The sequence below is a fragment of the Drosophila arizonae genome, chromosome 3, assembly GCF_054131065.1.
Source record: "Drosophila arizonae isolate 15081-1271.41 chromosome 3, UAZ_ARI_1.0, whole genome shotgun sequence".
Classification (NCBI taxonomy): domain Eukaryota; kingdom Metazoa; phylum Arthropoda; class Insecta; order Diptera; family Drosophilidae; genus Drosophila; species Drosophila arizonae.
In genome coordinates this window covers 22866570-22882603 of record NC_142923.1, presented here as the reverse complement: position 1 = coordinate 22882603, position 16034 = coordinate 22866570, and the positions used below count along the sequence as shown (strand labels likewise).

The 16034-nt window shown below is 41.0% G+C and overlaps 1 protein-coding gene and 1 long non-coding RNA gene across 7 annotated transcripts in view; one reads left to right on the top strand and one right to left on the bottom strand.

The window, feature by feature from the left end:
* The window catches only part of LOC108610696 (uncharacterized), a 72276-nt gene that overhangs the window by 25720 nt on the left and 30522 nt on the right, over positions 1-16034 (top strand). For all 6 annotated transcript variants that reach the window (XM_089464856.1, XM_089464857.1, XM_089464858.1 and 3 more), the window contains exons 3-4: positions 52-237; positions 301-4550. In XM_089464856.1, coding sequence (XP_089320982.1) covers positions 52-237; positions 301-4550 — 4436 coding nt within the window. The remainder of the gene's footprint in view (positions 1-51; positions 238-300; positions 4551-16034) is intronic.
* LOC149269910 (uncharacterized) lies at positions 10695-14468 on the bottom strand. Its single transcript, XR_016269307.1, has 3 exons — positions 12151-14468; positions 11796-12087; positions 10695-11742 (listed from the first exon to the last, which is right to left on the bottom strand). It is a non-coding gene; the product is annotated as an uncharacterized LOC149269910 (long non-coding RNA).

The window sequence follows — 16034 nt, the reverse complement described above, 5'->3', positions numbered from 1 at the left end:
TAAAATGAATATATTGCTTATAACTAATCTCGCTTTCTTCCCACCCTACAGATGGCATTTACTTGTCCAGCTCGCGACAAATGCTGGAGCCCATCATGGAGGAGACCTCCGAGGATGAGGAGCACGCTCAGAACAGTTGGAATGGCTACGACCAGCGCAACAGCAGCAGCTGCGGCGGCTTCTGGAGTTCCGCGGAGTCCGAGACGGGCTCGGTGATAAGAGTCGAAATTACCAAGGGTTAGTTGGAGCATATATACAAAGAGTGGGATTTACTTTGAACTAATTTGATTTCGATTGCAGATATCGACGCAATGTCGGAACGCGACTTTGCCTGCCCGCCCAAGCGAGCGCGCCGCTCCCTGGAGGAGCTGCAGCAACAGCCACAGCCACAGTCGCAGTCGCAGTCACAGCAGCCGCACAGTTTAGAGGATGTGGTGCAGCTGCGTCGTCCGCCGCCGCCGCGCTACGACGCCGAGGCGCACAACAGTCTGGAGCGCTTCCTGGCGCTGGAGGCCAGCGCCCGGGACAGCTACGGCAGTCAGGGTCAGCGCAACAGCACGGGAAGCTGTCGGCGCGGCGGAAACTTTGAGGATTTCTACTCGGACAACGATTCGTATAACTCGCTGTCGCGCAGCTCCTCGCTGGTGCAGTTCGAGTCGCTGGAGCGACAGATGACGCTGCAGGAGCAGCACCAGAGCATGAACAGTCTGGGCAACAGTTCGCCCTCGCTGCTCAGCTGCGATACGTTGGCCAGCAGCAGCGGAGGCAGCGGCAGCGGCAGCGGCGGCACCAACGGCAGTCACAGCAATCCGGACAGTCGTCGCGGATCGGCCACATCCCTGCTGAAGCGCTACGAGTCGAGCGATGGCCGTCTGCATCAGACGTATTTTGAGCTGAACAAACTGGATTTGGAGGAGCAGCAGCGTGAACTGTTTGGTGCCTGCAAGAGTTTGCATCAAGCTGAGCTGAAATCCGACTCGGAGTCCAGCACAAGCTCGAGCTCGTCCAGCAGCGATAGCAGCGGTCACAGCATGCTCAGCGCCTGTCCAGGCAAACATGCAGATGCGGCCGGTGCTCGACGTTTGCCCCTTAATTCGGCGGAGAATTTGTCTGAGGATTCGGGCTACTGTGAGCCGAGCACATTGCGGCGCAGCAAGAGCAAGAGCATACCAAAGAATTTCGACAAGCTCTGCGAGGAGGAGGAGGAGCTGCTGCTGGAGCATGAGGCAGCCACAGGGCAGGCAGCAGCAGCGGCGGCGGTAGCAGCAGCAGCAGCAGCAGCAGCAGCAGCAGCAGGGGCACATTCCAAAAACTCCAATGATTTGTGTCAGACAAAAATAGAGCAGCAGACAAACGAGATACAGTCGGCATCCACATCATCTCTTGGCTCTCCGACATTGTCTATAAATAGCAGCGAGAGAGACACACACTCGCCATCGCCCAGCGGATCAGCGACGTCGTCGTCGTCGCCATCGTCTTCAACATCGTCCGCCGCCTCGTTCACTTGGCTGCGCAACAGTTTGCCCGATATACGCGAGCCGCGAGGTTCGTCGCCCAAATTTCCAACGGACAACAACAGCTACGTGCTGGCCAACAACAAGAGCAACAACAGCAGCAGCAGCAGCAGCAGCACCAGCGGCTCCTCCTCTTCCTCTTCATCCTCCTCGCCAGTGTTGGTGCGTACAGCTTCAGGCGGCAGCGTGCCCAACGAGCTGCAGCAGCTGGGCAGACGTCGACGCGCACGTCGCCAGCAACAGACACAGCCACAGCAGCAGCAGCAGAGGAATTGCCATAGCAGTGACGGGCACAGCTCTAGCGAGGATTTGGATAATTTCGATTGCAGCAGCTTGCCGCGCATACGACGCAGCTGCAGCTGGAACGAACGTTGCGGCTTTGGTGGCGCAGCGGGAGCAGGAGCAGGTGCAGGAGCTGGAGCAGGAGCCGGTGCTGGCTATCTGAATGCGAGCTATCAGAATTTAACGCTACTCGACTACACGGATCCCAGTGAGAATTGCAAGCGCAGCTCTTTGGATATGGAGAAACGTAAGCGCATTGTTTCTGGCGAGGATTACGACCAGCTCATCTGCAAGGGCAATTTTCTGCTGGACGAGCTGAGTCAGATCTATGATAAAAACGCGTCCATCTTGAATGACAAAACAGCCGAGCAGGAGGAGCAGGATGTGATGGATGCACCGCCGCAAGTGCAACATGTCCAATTGACCATAAGGAAGCCGCCGGCACGTCAAAAGCGGCACACAGTGGAGCAGGCTCCGAGTCCAGTGGAAGCAACGCCTCCTGCCGCAGCAGCAGCCACATCAGCAGTATCACCTGCGCTGCCCGCTGCCGCCGTCATCAGTTTCAGCAGCTTCGGCAAGACCTTCGACCAGGATCCCACTAACTTGCGCACCTCCTACGCCCAGTCGCTGGAGCAATGCAATTTCGAGCTGCCCACTGCCAAGGTGCAAAGAGCTCCGACGACGCCAACGCGAGCGCTGCCCAAGCGACGCTTCCAGAGCACAACGGCCAAGCAGCGCAGTCTGGTCAGCAGCACGCCCAATCTGTCGGCCTACGATGGCGGCCAGGAGACGGAGGATGATATATATGTGAGCAGTGCGCACAATTCAATGCATCAGCTGCCGCAGACACCGACGCAGCCGAAGCCACTGGGCATACTCCTGCCGGCTGGCTCACGTAATTCGTTTAGCAAGGAGGTGAGTTTCTGTCCCGTGGTGAGTAAGTATTGCTGGCAGGAGCAGTCGTCAGAGGAGCCGCAGGAGGAGCACGAGCAGACGAGCAGCGATGAGGAGCACGATATTGCCGACGATGAGGAGGAGCTGTTGGATAACGATGCCACTGTTATATTTAACACCAAAGAGAACGAAAACATAGCAGCGCGCTACAACGCAGAGCAACAGCTAAGAGCGGCGCAGCCAGCGCAAGAGCAAACACCGCAAAGAGCGCCAGAGAGCGCAAACCATGAGAGGGAGAGTGAGCGTGAGCGTAAGAGTGAGCACAATCATGAGCATGAGAGCATGATCGATGACCAAAACACTGAGAGCGATGAAAACAATGAAAACATCGCCGGCACTGTGGAAACGAAACAGCAAACATCGCCGCAGCCCGTTTCAAGCGGCGCTGCTGTGCCAGCTGCGTCCGCTGCTGTCAGTCTTGAAACGCGCGTCGACGCGAGCTCATCGTGCGCGATCGTTAATACAGTTACGGCAGTTACGACAGTCACTTCAGTTACGCCTGTTACGCCTGTGCCGCCCTTACATACACGCCCCTTAAGCCTGCATTTGCCCATCCTAAGTGAACCGCCCACAAATCGCGCCCACCAAATACTCTACGCCTCGCAGCAGATGCTGCAGCGCTACGACAGCGACGACGATCCCAACATGTCCAAGCCTCTGCCGGCCGCGACGCCAGCGCATATTGTCAGCGCCAACAACAACGAGTCGCCGCCCTCGAAGCACGCACAGCGCGCCAACAAAACGGACGAGAAACATCCCAGCTCAAAGAGTTTCCTATCGCGTTTCGCTCACGGTCTGCGCTTCTCGCTGCGCCGCAAGAAGAAGCAGCAACAACAACAGTCACAGCAGCTGCAACAGCAGCAACAGCAGCCGCAGCCACAGCTGCAACAACAGCCGCAGCCAATAGGCAAGCAGAGCTCAAAGCCAGTGCCCCAAAGCAATGGCAAAAGCCAGGATATTATTCACATACCGTTGAAGCCGCCGCGCAGCACTCTGCTGGATGAGAGCAGCGTTTCTCAGGCGAGCACGGCCAGCATTCACAGTCGTCAGACAACGACGACCGCGTCAGCTGAGCTGGAGCAGCCAAAGACATCGACACTGCAGAAGCTGGTGACGGGCAAACCCCCGTTGCCCAAGTTGCCACCACGGCAAACGCATGCGCCGTATAGTGTGGCCAGTGGTGCCAATGGCGCCAACAGTGCTGCCCATGCCAGCGATGCTCTATTGGCCGCCGAACGGGCGCAATATGCGGCATTCGCCAAACAGTTGACAGCGGGCCAGCGACACGAACTGTCGCTAACCGGAACGGATACGGCTATGGATACGGCACGTGCAACCGAATCGCCATCGCGCGCCTCTGTGGCACAAAAGACGCAAATGTTCAATCAGCTGGGCGCCGGCGGCATACAGTCGCGTCCATTGACCATGGTCACCGCCGTGCCGGTGGCCGTGTCGCCCCTGCCCATGGAGGATGACAGCGATGCTGTTGCCGGCAAAATGGGCCTCATCGAAACGAATCTGGACACACACGAAACGGTGATAACGGGCAAAACGCGCTCCCTGATGGACATCACGAGCAATCCGCTGCACAAACGGTATTTGGTGAAGCGTTTGAATGTCACCAGCGCTGTCTATGATGGCCACCATGATGACGATGATGATAATGATGGCCATCTGGATGGTAACAATCAGCGGATTAAGCCATCAGCACAGTCCAACGGCGTGCAAATCGCTTCAGTGCGTCGGCCACACAAAAGCATGGAATTTCTTCTGGACAAAGAGAATCAAAAGAATGTTTTGGTGAGTATCAAGAAAGAAAAAAGCCATAACTGCAACAATTTACCATGCTGCCTGTACAGTGAAGACTCGCTTAACGAGCGTCGCCACAAATTGTTATTGAAAATGTCGAAAAGGCCACATAATAAATATTCCATTTTCTTTTTGCCCATTATCCATATCTTAACAATGGGAATGTGTGTACAGTGGGCACTCGATTAATGAACAAAGCAAATTATTTCAGTCAAAAATAATCCATTTTGCCACTCCCTTCCCTATTCTTACAATTTTCTAAATATTTATCTGTATTCTCTCCTTTCGGACAATTTGAATAGGCTTAAATCATAGCTGTTCATTCCAGTGCGCTTTCTCTGTAGTTATTACGCTCCTGTTACACCTCCCCCTGCGCCTCCCCTGCTCTTTTTCTCCTTGCTCTCCTCTCTTTGACACCCATTTCGGTTTGTCGGTTGGCAGCAACTACTAACACATAGTTTTTATGGCTTTTGTCTCGGGCAACGTCATCAACCCCCTTAGATGGGATGATGAGCCAGCCGCTCCCCTGTTTGGTGTGCCAAAAACAAACAAGGTCCATTCGCTGTGTGATACATTTTGGCCAAGCAACTTGTATAACTTTTGTAATAGGTTATTTATTTTGTTGACTTTAATTACAAACTAATTAGATAATCCCACAGCATTCAATTAAATTTATTTAAAAGATATACAATTTTAGTTGATTTGTGATATTTATCTTTAAATTATTTTTCCTAAATAATTTAATTTAATTTATAATATTCTCACATTAATTTAATTTTCCTAATATAATCTTAGGTGCATTAAAAGATATTCTTCAATAATTTAAAGTGTATTCGAGCTTCGTCGTTGCATACTGTGCTTAATTCATGTTTTGCCTATTCTCATATTAACACTCTCAGCTCTTGCGTTCTTATATTATTTTTTTTTCACTCGATGTGCAAATTATGCATACGACGTGATTTCCATTTATTTTACTCTCAGTAACTGTTTTTTCTTCATCTCTATCTCTGTCTCGCTCAGTCGCCTGCTCTAGTTCTTGCTTTTCCAGTTGAGCGCAGCTTTGATCTTCCTTATGCCTGTTAATTGATTTCGGCAGTTACACGTCTCCCTTCGTGTTTGGCTGGCTCTCTCGACACTCCCATTACAGTGACACGCCCACCCAGCGCCCTGCGCCCTGCTGTTAACGCAGTCGCGCGTAACAGACAAAAACTGTGCATTTTGTGTGTCATTTTTTGCGCTTCCTTTCACACGTTCGCTTTGGTGCGCTTTTCGCCTGCCAAGTCGGCCTACGACTTACAGCCATTAACACACTTACACTCTCTTTAATGCGTGCCGCATTAACATTTACATTATTCGTATCCTTTTCACCCACAATTCGCCCGCTAATCGGCTTTGGCGCGTGGACGCGTTTTAAAACGCTCATGGAACACCTTGAGTTGAGTTGCTTGTTTTTGTTTCTTTTTGTTTTTGTCGCGTTATGATTTATTAAATATTTAAGTATATTATATCCATTCGTGTGAGAGTGTGTGTGTTTTGCCTTTATAATCCTAAGGCTTCGCTCATAAATCAAAAGCCTTTGCCTTTATTGTATTTATACTAGATAAGAAATCTTGATTTGAATTATTTAAGCAATAAAAGGGGATACAATTTGTAATGATAATGTAAAAGTTCCATACAAATTTGAATTATAGAAAACCATGAAATGAAAATTTTATTTATTATAAATTATTTTGCATAGTATATTTCAATCCATGAATATTGATACAAATATTCCACGAATTATATTTAATTTTGTTTACCATATATATTTTAATTTTAACATTTTATCATGATTTCTTTTGAATCTAATCAAAATTGCTAGTAAATTCAATATTTTGTTGTTTTACTCGTATCACATATATAAATAGAAAACCAATTTGACTAATGCTATAGATGAGTCAATATCCTAGCGCTAAATTATGAAAGAATTCAGAAAATCATTGAAGAAAATCATATTAAATGTTTATACATATATACATATATATACATGAATATTTTACAGTACTGGCACAATATATTATTCAACATCTTTAACTTATATTAGTTTCTTAAACGTTAACGGAATATCATTAATCAATTATTCATATCTAATTAATTACTTTGGCAGAGCATTTAGTTTTCGTTGCGCTTCATTGGTTTGGTTTTGTTTTCTCTCTCAGTTCTTTTAATTTGAAGGAAAAGCAATAAAAAGCTGCGCCCTTTTTTTGTTTTTATTTCTTATTCTTCTATTTGTCGATTTTCTTACGTGCAACTCCCACGTTTTAGCTTAAAAAAAAAAAAAGACCAAAACTTTCGCTCCGGTTTCCGCTAAAATTTTAGCCGCCTTTGCTCAGCAGTTGTTGTTGTTGCAGTTGTCATGTGGAATAATAATGAAAAATAATTATACATACATACAGTTTGGCAAGAAAGTGTTTACACATAGGGAAAAATTTTTAATTTTTTACTTTGAAGCGAAATAAAAGCATTAAGAATATGCATATTCAATTTTTTTTTAAATGAAAATAGGTAAATTAGACTATAAACTATATTAGTAAGTAAAAAAAATTACAATATGTTTCCATTAACAAAAGAAAATAACAAAAAACAAAAGAAGTAACAAAAATCAGCTGACAAGAAAGTGTTTACACAACTAAAACAATTAATTCATTATAGTGTTTTAACTACTTTTTAGTTAAAACTAATCATTTTTTTGGCCACCTTTGGCATCTATGACTGCTCCCAAGCGTCTATTCATCGATTGGACCAAGTTTCTTACATATTCCACTGGGATATTTTGCCATTCCTCCAAAACATTGGTTTTCATTTCAGTTTTATTCTTTGGATGCCTCTGAGCGGGTAAAACTGCCACAGAGATTGGCCAAATGTTTTTGATTTCTTGGAAAACGGTATATAATATACTAAGCCGAGCAAAAAAAAGAGGATAGGCTTGAGTTAGAGGTTAAAGGTTAAAATTAAAGGACGGCCTCTTCTATTATCACCCAGGGTAGAGCGAATTACGCTCAGAAAAATGGACGAGAAACCAACTATTTTGATCAGGATGCTTGCCAGTGACCTGAAGGAGGAGTGTAGCATAACCATTTCCCGGGAAAGTGTCAGAAGAGCACTAAAAAGTAACGATCTGTCGTCCCGACTAGCCCGGAAAAAAACACTGATGTCGGCAGATCACGCTCAAAAGCGTCTAATGTTTGCTAAAATGCACGAAAATCAGCCAGATTCATATCGGGATGATGTAATATTTTGCGATGAATCCAAAAAGATGGTATATTATAAAAATGGTCCAACTAGAGAGTGGCGCAAGCCCCTAAAAGCCCTCGAGAAGAAAAATATAATACCGACTGTTGATTTTGGAAAGCGTTCGGTAATGGTCTGGGGGTGCATCTCAAGCAAAGCAGTTGGATATCTCTGTTTCATTGAGAACACCATGGATGTTGGACAGTATTTTCACATTTTGCGCACACATTTAGTAACCAGTGCCAACAAATTTGGATTCTTTGTCAATGGCTAACCAACTTTTAGGTTTTATCAAGACAAAGATTCAAACATAAGGCGCATATTGTGAGGTGCTGGCTTCTTTATAACTGGAAAAATGTGATGGATACGCAAGCTAAAGGCCCGGACTTAAGCCTCATTGAGAATTTGTGGGCTTATCTGAAGAAGAGGACCGCAAAGAGGTAACCAAAGAATAAAACTGAGCGAAAAACCAATGTTTTGGAGGAATGGCAAAATATCCCAGTGGAATATGTAAGAAACTTGGTCCAATCGATGAATAGACGCTTGGGAGCAGTCATAGATGCCAAAGGTGGCCAAAAAAATGATTAGTTTTAACTAAAAAGTAGTTAAAACACTATAATGAATTAATTGTTTTAGTTGTGTAAACACTTTCTTGTCAGCTGATTTTTGTTACTTCTTTTGTTTTTTGTTATTTTCTTTTGTTAATGGAAACATATTGTAATTTTTTTTACTTACTAATATAGTTTATAGTCTAATTTACCTATTTTCATTTAAAAAAAATTGAATATGCATATTCTTAATGCTTTTATTTCGCTTCAAAGTAAAAAATTAAAATTTTTTCCCTATGTGTAAACACTTTCTTGCCAAACTGTATATAAAAAGAAAGCATAGCATCAAAAGCAATGCTGCCGCCACTAAAGCAAACAACTACAAAAGCAGAAGCAGAAGAATTTAAAAGTAAACTTAATTAAAATGTATATTTATTATCATACTCTTGTAATGTAAACATATTCTTGATAAGCGCTTCGAGTGCAGTTGAAAAATCTTTTTGTTAATCCCCCGAAAACGACCCAAAAAAAAAAAGAAATCAGAAAAGCGTGCCAGATTTATGATTCTCCGGTCACTGTGCTTCTTTATTACCTTTTTTGAACTCCTGCTTTTGCTTATCTTTACGTGTATTTGGAGTGTCGCCTGATAAAACAAATGGTAAGAAAAAAAAAAAAAAAAAAAACAAACTACAAGAACAAGCAAACATACGAAAAAAAAAGTACAATAACAACATTAACTATTCCGCTGTCCACCCTGTCCGCCTAACATTGTTATGCGCAGTAAATTATTAAATGCTCAGCCCGACGGGCATTCAATTGTTAGATTTCATTTTCATCAAATATTTGTTGTTAACATTCGCAGACGGTAAATATTGAAGGCAAAGGCGAAGGTAAAAACATTGTTTGCTCGCACGCACGCACAAACAACAAAAACAACAATTCAGAAACGAAAACATCGAAAGAGCCGCCGCTTGGCTGCCTGCCAAACAGAGCGAACAGTGTTCTCCGTTCTCTTGACATTTTTACGCTGTAATAACGTAGTTCTCTCGTCATGTTACATGATCCATGCTGTAAAGATTGCTGTTAGCTATGCAGGTACACACGGCTAGCTGCTGCTAATTACATAATTTGTCTGCCAAAATTCCATAAGTTGCTTTAGCAGCGCAGTTCTTAATGCTCTTATGTTACTGCTGCCATTCTCTCTGCGTTACAATAACATGGCGCTCTTGATTTCCGAATAGTCCGCTCGCTCTGCCTCTCTCTGTCGGTCTCTCTTTTTGCGTCGCTTGATCTTTGTGTAATTTCTACCTGTTTCTTTTGCCCATATCGACGCAGACTTATCTATGCTCACATTTGCAGTTGTTTTATATTTTTGCCATATTTGCAGCACTTTGTCTTGCTTCAGGGATTGCATGTCTATCATTAACAGCTATCTCGCTCTCACCTTTTGCCTAAAATGTCAAAACAAACGCGACAAAAATGCAACTTGCTTTTTGTCATAGCTGCAGAAAAAGCCAAATTGAAAAAAAAAAAAAAAACAAGAGATAAACCGCTTTCTATTAAATAGCTGACAAAACGTCGAAATTGCACAAATAATTTTCAAAGTAATTAAAATACTTCCATATCAATGTGGATAGTTGTATATAGTAGAGTATCGCTATGCAGCTGAGCTGAGCTCATTGCTCAAGCATTCATTTGTTGTAATTTATTCAAATTGAAACGGCATTTTGTCTTGCACTACAGTCGCTTCCCACACAGTGTGCACACCCAGGGCGAAAGTGCGCATCGGGCAGGAGAAGTTTCATTAATTTTCGTTGTTATACTTGTTGATCTGAAAACTCTGGCTGGCCGCAATTTATTTCACACACGCTTTTAATTACGTTTTCCATTTGTATTCTTTTTTTTTTTCGTTACTTTATTTTTCGCAGCGTGTAATTTTTGCGTAAACACTTGAAGTCGAGAAACTGAAAAGAACTGAGATAAACAAAAGTTTTCATTTTGCACCTCAATTAATGAAACGCAAATCAATTTTGTTATTGTTGTTGTTGATTTTTCTTTTTTGAGTGCGTAGGCGCTTTTCCGCTGCGTGGGCAGTCAAACCTAAACAACAATTGCCTGAATATGTATATTTATTTTGAGCTAATTGATGAGTCTTATTTTAATTACGATCGTCTCTTGAAGCTAATTCAATTGGGCCAAGCTCATATATCTTTATCAATTGGCCTCACGTTGTTATATGAGTAATATATGTGAAAGCTGATTGGAGAATATATGTGAACATATAATGAATAAAATGTACATATGTTTATTAGCTTCTCATATGTACAATTAGTTCTATATATATATATATCCCGTATACCTACTTCTTACTTAGCATTAATATTTATTATATTAAATATTTGGCACACACTTCAAAGACTTAATTTTTCTATTTTATGGCTAATATATTATTTTACTTAACTTTATCTATGTTTGCCTTTGCCTTTGCTTTGCTTTGCTTGTGCTTTTGGCCATATTTTCCATTCACACCTCAAATGGTGTTCATAAATTGCGCTCGACTGCCGAAATAACAGCCAAATATTTATTTGGCTTGAAAACGATGTTTGGCCTTTATTGTTATATATGCTAAATGTCAGTTTGATTTACGAATTGGGTGAAAGAAGCAAATATATTGTATAAATATATATATATATTTATAAAATAAAATATTCGATACGCTTTCCAGCACATATCGTCAGCTGACTTGACTTGATAACAAATACATTTTGCACACCTTTTTGTTGTATGTGTGAGTCAACAATTTGTAAAAGACATATAAATGTATATAGATATCTAGAATACCTATATAACTGTATGTATATCTGGCGTTGCACAATTGAACTATGGTTAGGGCCAGGCAGATAAATGATGTACAAAAAGTTCCTTTGTTATATTTCTTTTTATTTTATATTATATCATCTATAATCTTTGCTTTCTTGTTCTATAATTAGAAATAGAAAATATTTTCTAAATATTTGTCTGGTATTATATAATCTATATAATAAAATATAAAAGACTTTCCATTTGTGCCAGTTCTTATATAATCTATAATAAATAATATATAATATTATATAATATATTTATTAAATATTTTAGCAGTCAGGTGCTATATAGTCTATATAAAATGAGATAATCATAAAAAATTCAAGGTTTATCGGTATGAACGGAAACTGTATATTGTGTATACTTCCCCATATATATCTACACCTATCTATACTTAGGCATACTCTTCTCTGAATGAACTCAAAGAAACCGTTTTTGCGCAGTTTGTTGCAACTTTTCACGATCTGTAAATTTAGCTTGACTTGGCAGCCCCTTGAAAGTAACTGAAATGAAAACAATAATAATATTTTCACTACATTTTGTGAAATGAACTTACAATCTGAAAATAATAGCCCCGCCCAAATGTGAAAAACATTTTGCACATGCCATAAAATCCAAACAGCGAGAAAGGAAAAGAAAAAAAAAACGCTGAAAATAAATATAATTATATATTTGATTTTCGAGTTTTGTATATGCCTTAATTTTAAGCTGGCTGCAGCTTGTTTTTGTTTATAGTCGAAATTTTAACAAACGCCAAGTGGCCGGCCAGTGGTGCTGGTGGTGCTGGTGGTGGTGGCTCGATTCGTTCCATACAAAAATGTTCTTTGGCTATTTTTAGGCTACTTTGTCTATAATAAAAAATTATGATAAATTATTGTGTATATGGACCAGCTGTATTCCAACTCACTTACACACACTTACATACATATGTGTACATCCAAAGGCAAAGAACTCTTAAAGACATATGATTCACATGCGTTGTTGTTGGTGTAAGTAATCTTTGCATGCATATTACTTGGGCCTCCAGGCCACCCACTCGCCGAGCATCAACTTTGTCATGTGGCTGAGTAATTTATGTGTTGGCGGCGAGAAAAACAACAACAACAAAAACAACAACAACGAGAACGACATTCCAATGTCTGTCACATCGTTGTCTATATGTGTGATCCATAAAAACACAAATTAAAATATTCAACGTCTGCCATAATAAAGCTTTAATATTTCTATATAAACTGTAGCACTTCCACTTGCCTTGCCTTGAAATTTTATGATCTGCTTCTGCGCATAAGCTGCCAGAGTTTATTTCAGTTGAGAAACCCAAACCCCCATCCATTTAAAGCCGTTAACTTGAAGTGGCCCCTGGCTAAGCACGAAACGCCGTCAAGATATGCGGAAGTTGCAGTTGCATAAATTCAAAAGGAACCAAGTCCCCTTTTCGCACAACAATATAAAATGCTGCAAAAACTCGAGCAAAAGGTTAAAGGACTTTATTTTGCACGAGAAAGCCCCAGTTGGAAGTCAACATTTTTCAGAGGATGCGTCGTCTAGTGGCCTTTAAAAGTGGTCTAAAGCGAGTGCAGCAAGCAGAGTGTACGGAACGAAGATATGTAGCTTTATTTTTAGCTAGACAAAGGCTTTGCCTATTTCTCAGTTTTTTCATTCTTCTCTTTAAATGTTAAACTGTAGAAATATTCTATATTCTATTGAAATCTGAAACATTAGCTCATTGAGTCTAATCTATAGAAAAATGCATTTAAAATTCATATGGAAATGTCACGTACAAGCATTTTTCATTTTGCTACTGTATAACAGTTTGTATAACACAATATAATTGTTTCAATGTGTACTATTTATGGAATGCAGTTCAATAGGGCAAACAATGTGTAGCAATAACAATTAAATTCAGTATTACAATTTGTCGTCAAATAGAAATACGTTAATTAGAAGTTGGTAGTTACCATATATAGGTTTATTAATTTGTATAAAAGTTTGTATAACACTTTTCAAAAGTTTGTTGTATATCTTTTCTGGAATGGCATTTAAAATAGAAATCATAATGACACAGCACTACAATTCAATATAACAATTTGTATAACAGTCATAAAAAAGATTAGCTTTAATACAAATTTTTTAATTAAACAGTTATGATCGCCTGATAGGCTAACCAATTGCTATTTTCCAGTATATAACAGTATACCAGTATATATAACAGTTTATATATAATCTTTCAGTTTGATATCATCCTTCACTTATAAAATAATGCAGTAGATACTGAAACTATTTTGTACAGTAATGTAATTTGTCAGTATAACAGCTTATATAACAGTTTATGCACATCTCTGAATGACACTTAATTAAACAAAAAGCAACAAAATATTCATGCTCAAGAGCAAATTCCAATGCTTCTTTAACTGTTAACTGTTTGACTATTCATTTGGAATGTATGCATAGAGAGAAATGCTTGAAACTTGATGAGTTGATTATTCATGGATCATCTGAAGAGGAATCAGCATTGTTTGTTGTTCTAGAGAGGTCCATGAACTATTCCGATATGGCCATGATCAATGCTGTGTAAACACAGTAGCACAGTTTCAGAAGTGGATACTTCAAAGTATTTTGCAACATCTTTTTTTTGCTCTTATCCATCAAAGTTTGTTTTCTCTGTGCTGTTCTATTTTATCTTCGCCTCTTTAGATTTATTGCCAAAGCTGTGGCCAAAGCCCCCGCACTCAAATACAATTTACAGTTCGTTTGGCCGACAAAGTCCGGCAAAGACTGTTGGCGTTTTTTGTATTTAAAGTCTGCATTTGAATTAGCCTTAGGAAAAACAAGCTAAAAACTGGGTTGAGTCGTCGGCGCGCTGTCGTTGTGTGGGCCAATGGCAAGCAAATTAAGTTAACAGCCAACAACTTTCAAGGCTAACAAATATTGAGCATAATGCTGATTGAAAAATGCACACACACACACACACACGCGCGCAACAAAACGGTGTCAGCTGCTGTTTTCTACCCTCAAAAAGAATGCACACCTGCCTTGGAACTGAGCTGCGTGAACAGCAGGCGGCGGCTCATACTACAAATCGGACACCCTTCAAAGAGACTACTGAAACAACGGCCACAACGACAGATAGATAGACAAAATGACAACAACAACAACAACAACAACAGCTTGAAGAGTGGGGCAAACAAATAACGCGCACTTCCTTTTCCGCCTCTGTGAGTTGCTCAACTCGATTGCAGTCCAAAAATAGTCGGTAAATATGTACATATACATGCATATTTATATATATAAGCATGTGTATGTATGTATGTGTCTGTTAGTTTCATATATATATATAAATCACATTTTAATGTGCCGCATCTTTTACAGAACGAAATGCTGCTCCCGCATTTTTGTTTACCTTTTTGCTCACCATATGCTAAGAGAAATTCAAAGTGCAAGGCAGAGCGAGAGAGAACTAGAGGTATAAAGGGCGAGAGGAAGAGAGAGAGATCTGTTTAGTTATGTAAAATATGTTTACAGTTTTTACCTTTTTCTCATTCTGTCAGTCTATCTCTCTCTCTGTCTCTCTCTCTCTCTGTCTCTCTCTCTCTCTCTCTCTCTCTGTCTCCCTCTCTCTCGTTTTCTCTATATGTTTGACTTGGCTTTTGGCATTTTGTTTGCCCTTCTATTGCCTGCGGGTATTTCTTATCTCTAAATGGGTCGCTTCTAGAATAGTTTTGTTTGAGTGCTAAAATGCGTGACAGACGATCCATAAAAGAGGTGTGACAACAATTATGATGAGCACTGTAAACAGTCTCTGGTCTTTGACCTTTGAGCAAATAAATAAATTTATAAAATAAATAAAAACTATATTGCTTTCTTTTCGTAAGAAAATTGAATTTGATTCATTTATTTTATTAAAGAAAAAATAATAATATATAAATATTGGAAGTGATTTTTATTGTCCCCACATATCTCCTCAATTTTCTGTACACATACACACAAAAAAAAAAAAAAAGGATGTACTTTCAGTTAATTAATTAATAAAAGATTGAGATCAAGCTTTTTGATTATTTATGTACATTCTAAAATATAATTTATCTTCCACTTTATAATGTTTTTACCAGTTTAATAATGAGTCTTATCTCACAAATGAGTTAATGCATAACTAATATATTGTTAGCTTTGGCCACATTATTTACCCTACCAATCTCATTCATTTCAATCATCTGCTGAGGCCATACTCTGACACCACATTCAGTTCTTCTTCTTCTGTGGCATTATGGCCTCCTCTATCTATCTATCTGCACGTACGATTTCATATTTGATGTTGCCAGCATTTCCTTCGGGGCTTATTTTCAGTGACACATGCAAATGGAAATGACATTTGCTGAGTTGCCCTCCGTTCGTACCGCTCGCGCCCTCTAGAATTACCCAATGTAATGCGCATCCCCCCCCAGTCCTCAATAGAGCTTCGAAAAGGTCAGTTTATGTGGCGCACTCTATGCGATTACAGCTGCTACACACACAGCTGAACTAAAATAAAATGTAAATTATTTCTATACACATGTGTATGTGTGTGTGTGTGTGTGCATAATATTTAGATAGTCAGGGTCTTCCATTAACCGCACCGGGGATGGCATATCATACTCTGCTTTGGCTTCATCGTGGCGTGAAATGCATTTGATAAATGCGTGGCACGTGCGTGTGTTTATTGTCCAGGTTTACAGTTGGAATAGCTGGCAGAACTTCAATTTGGTAGCAAGCCAAATTGGTTGCTATTTGTGGGGGCCTCATTTGATTACTGAGCTCT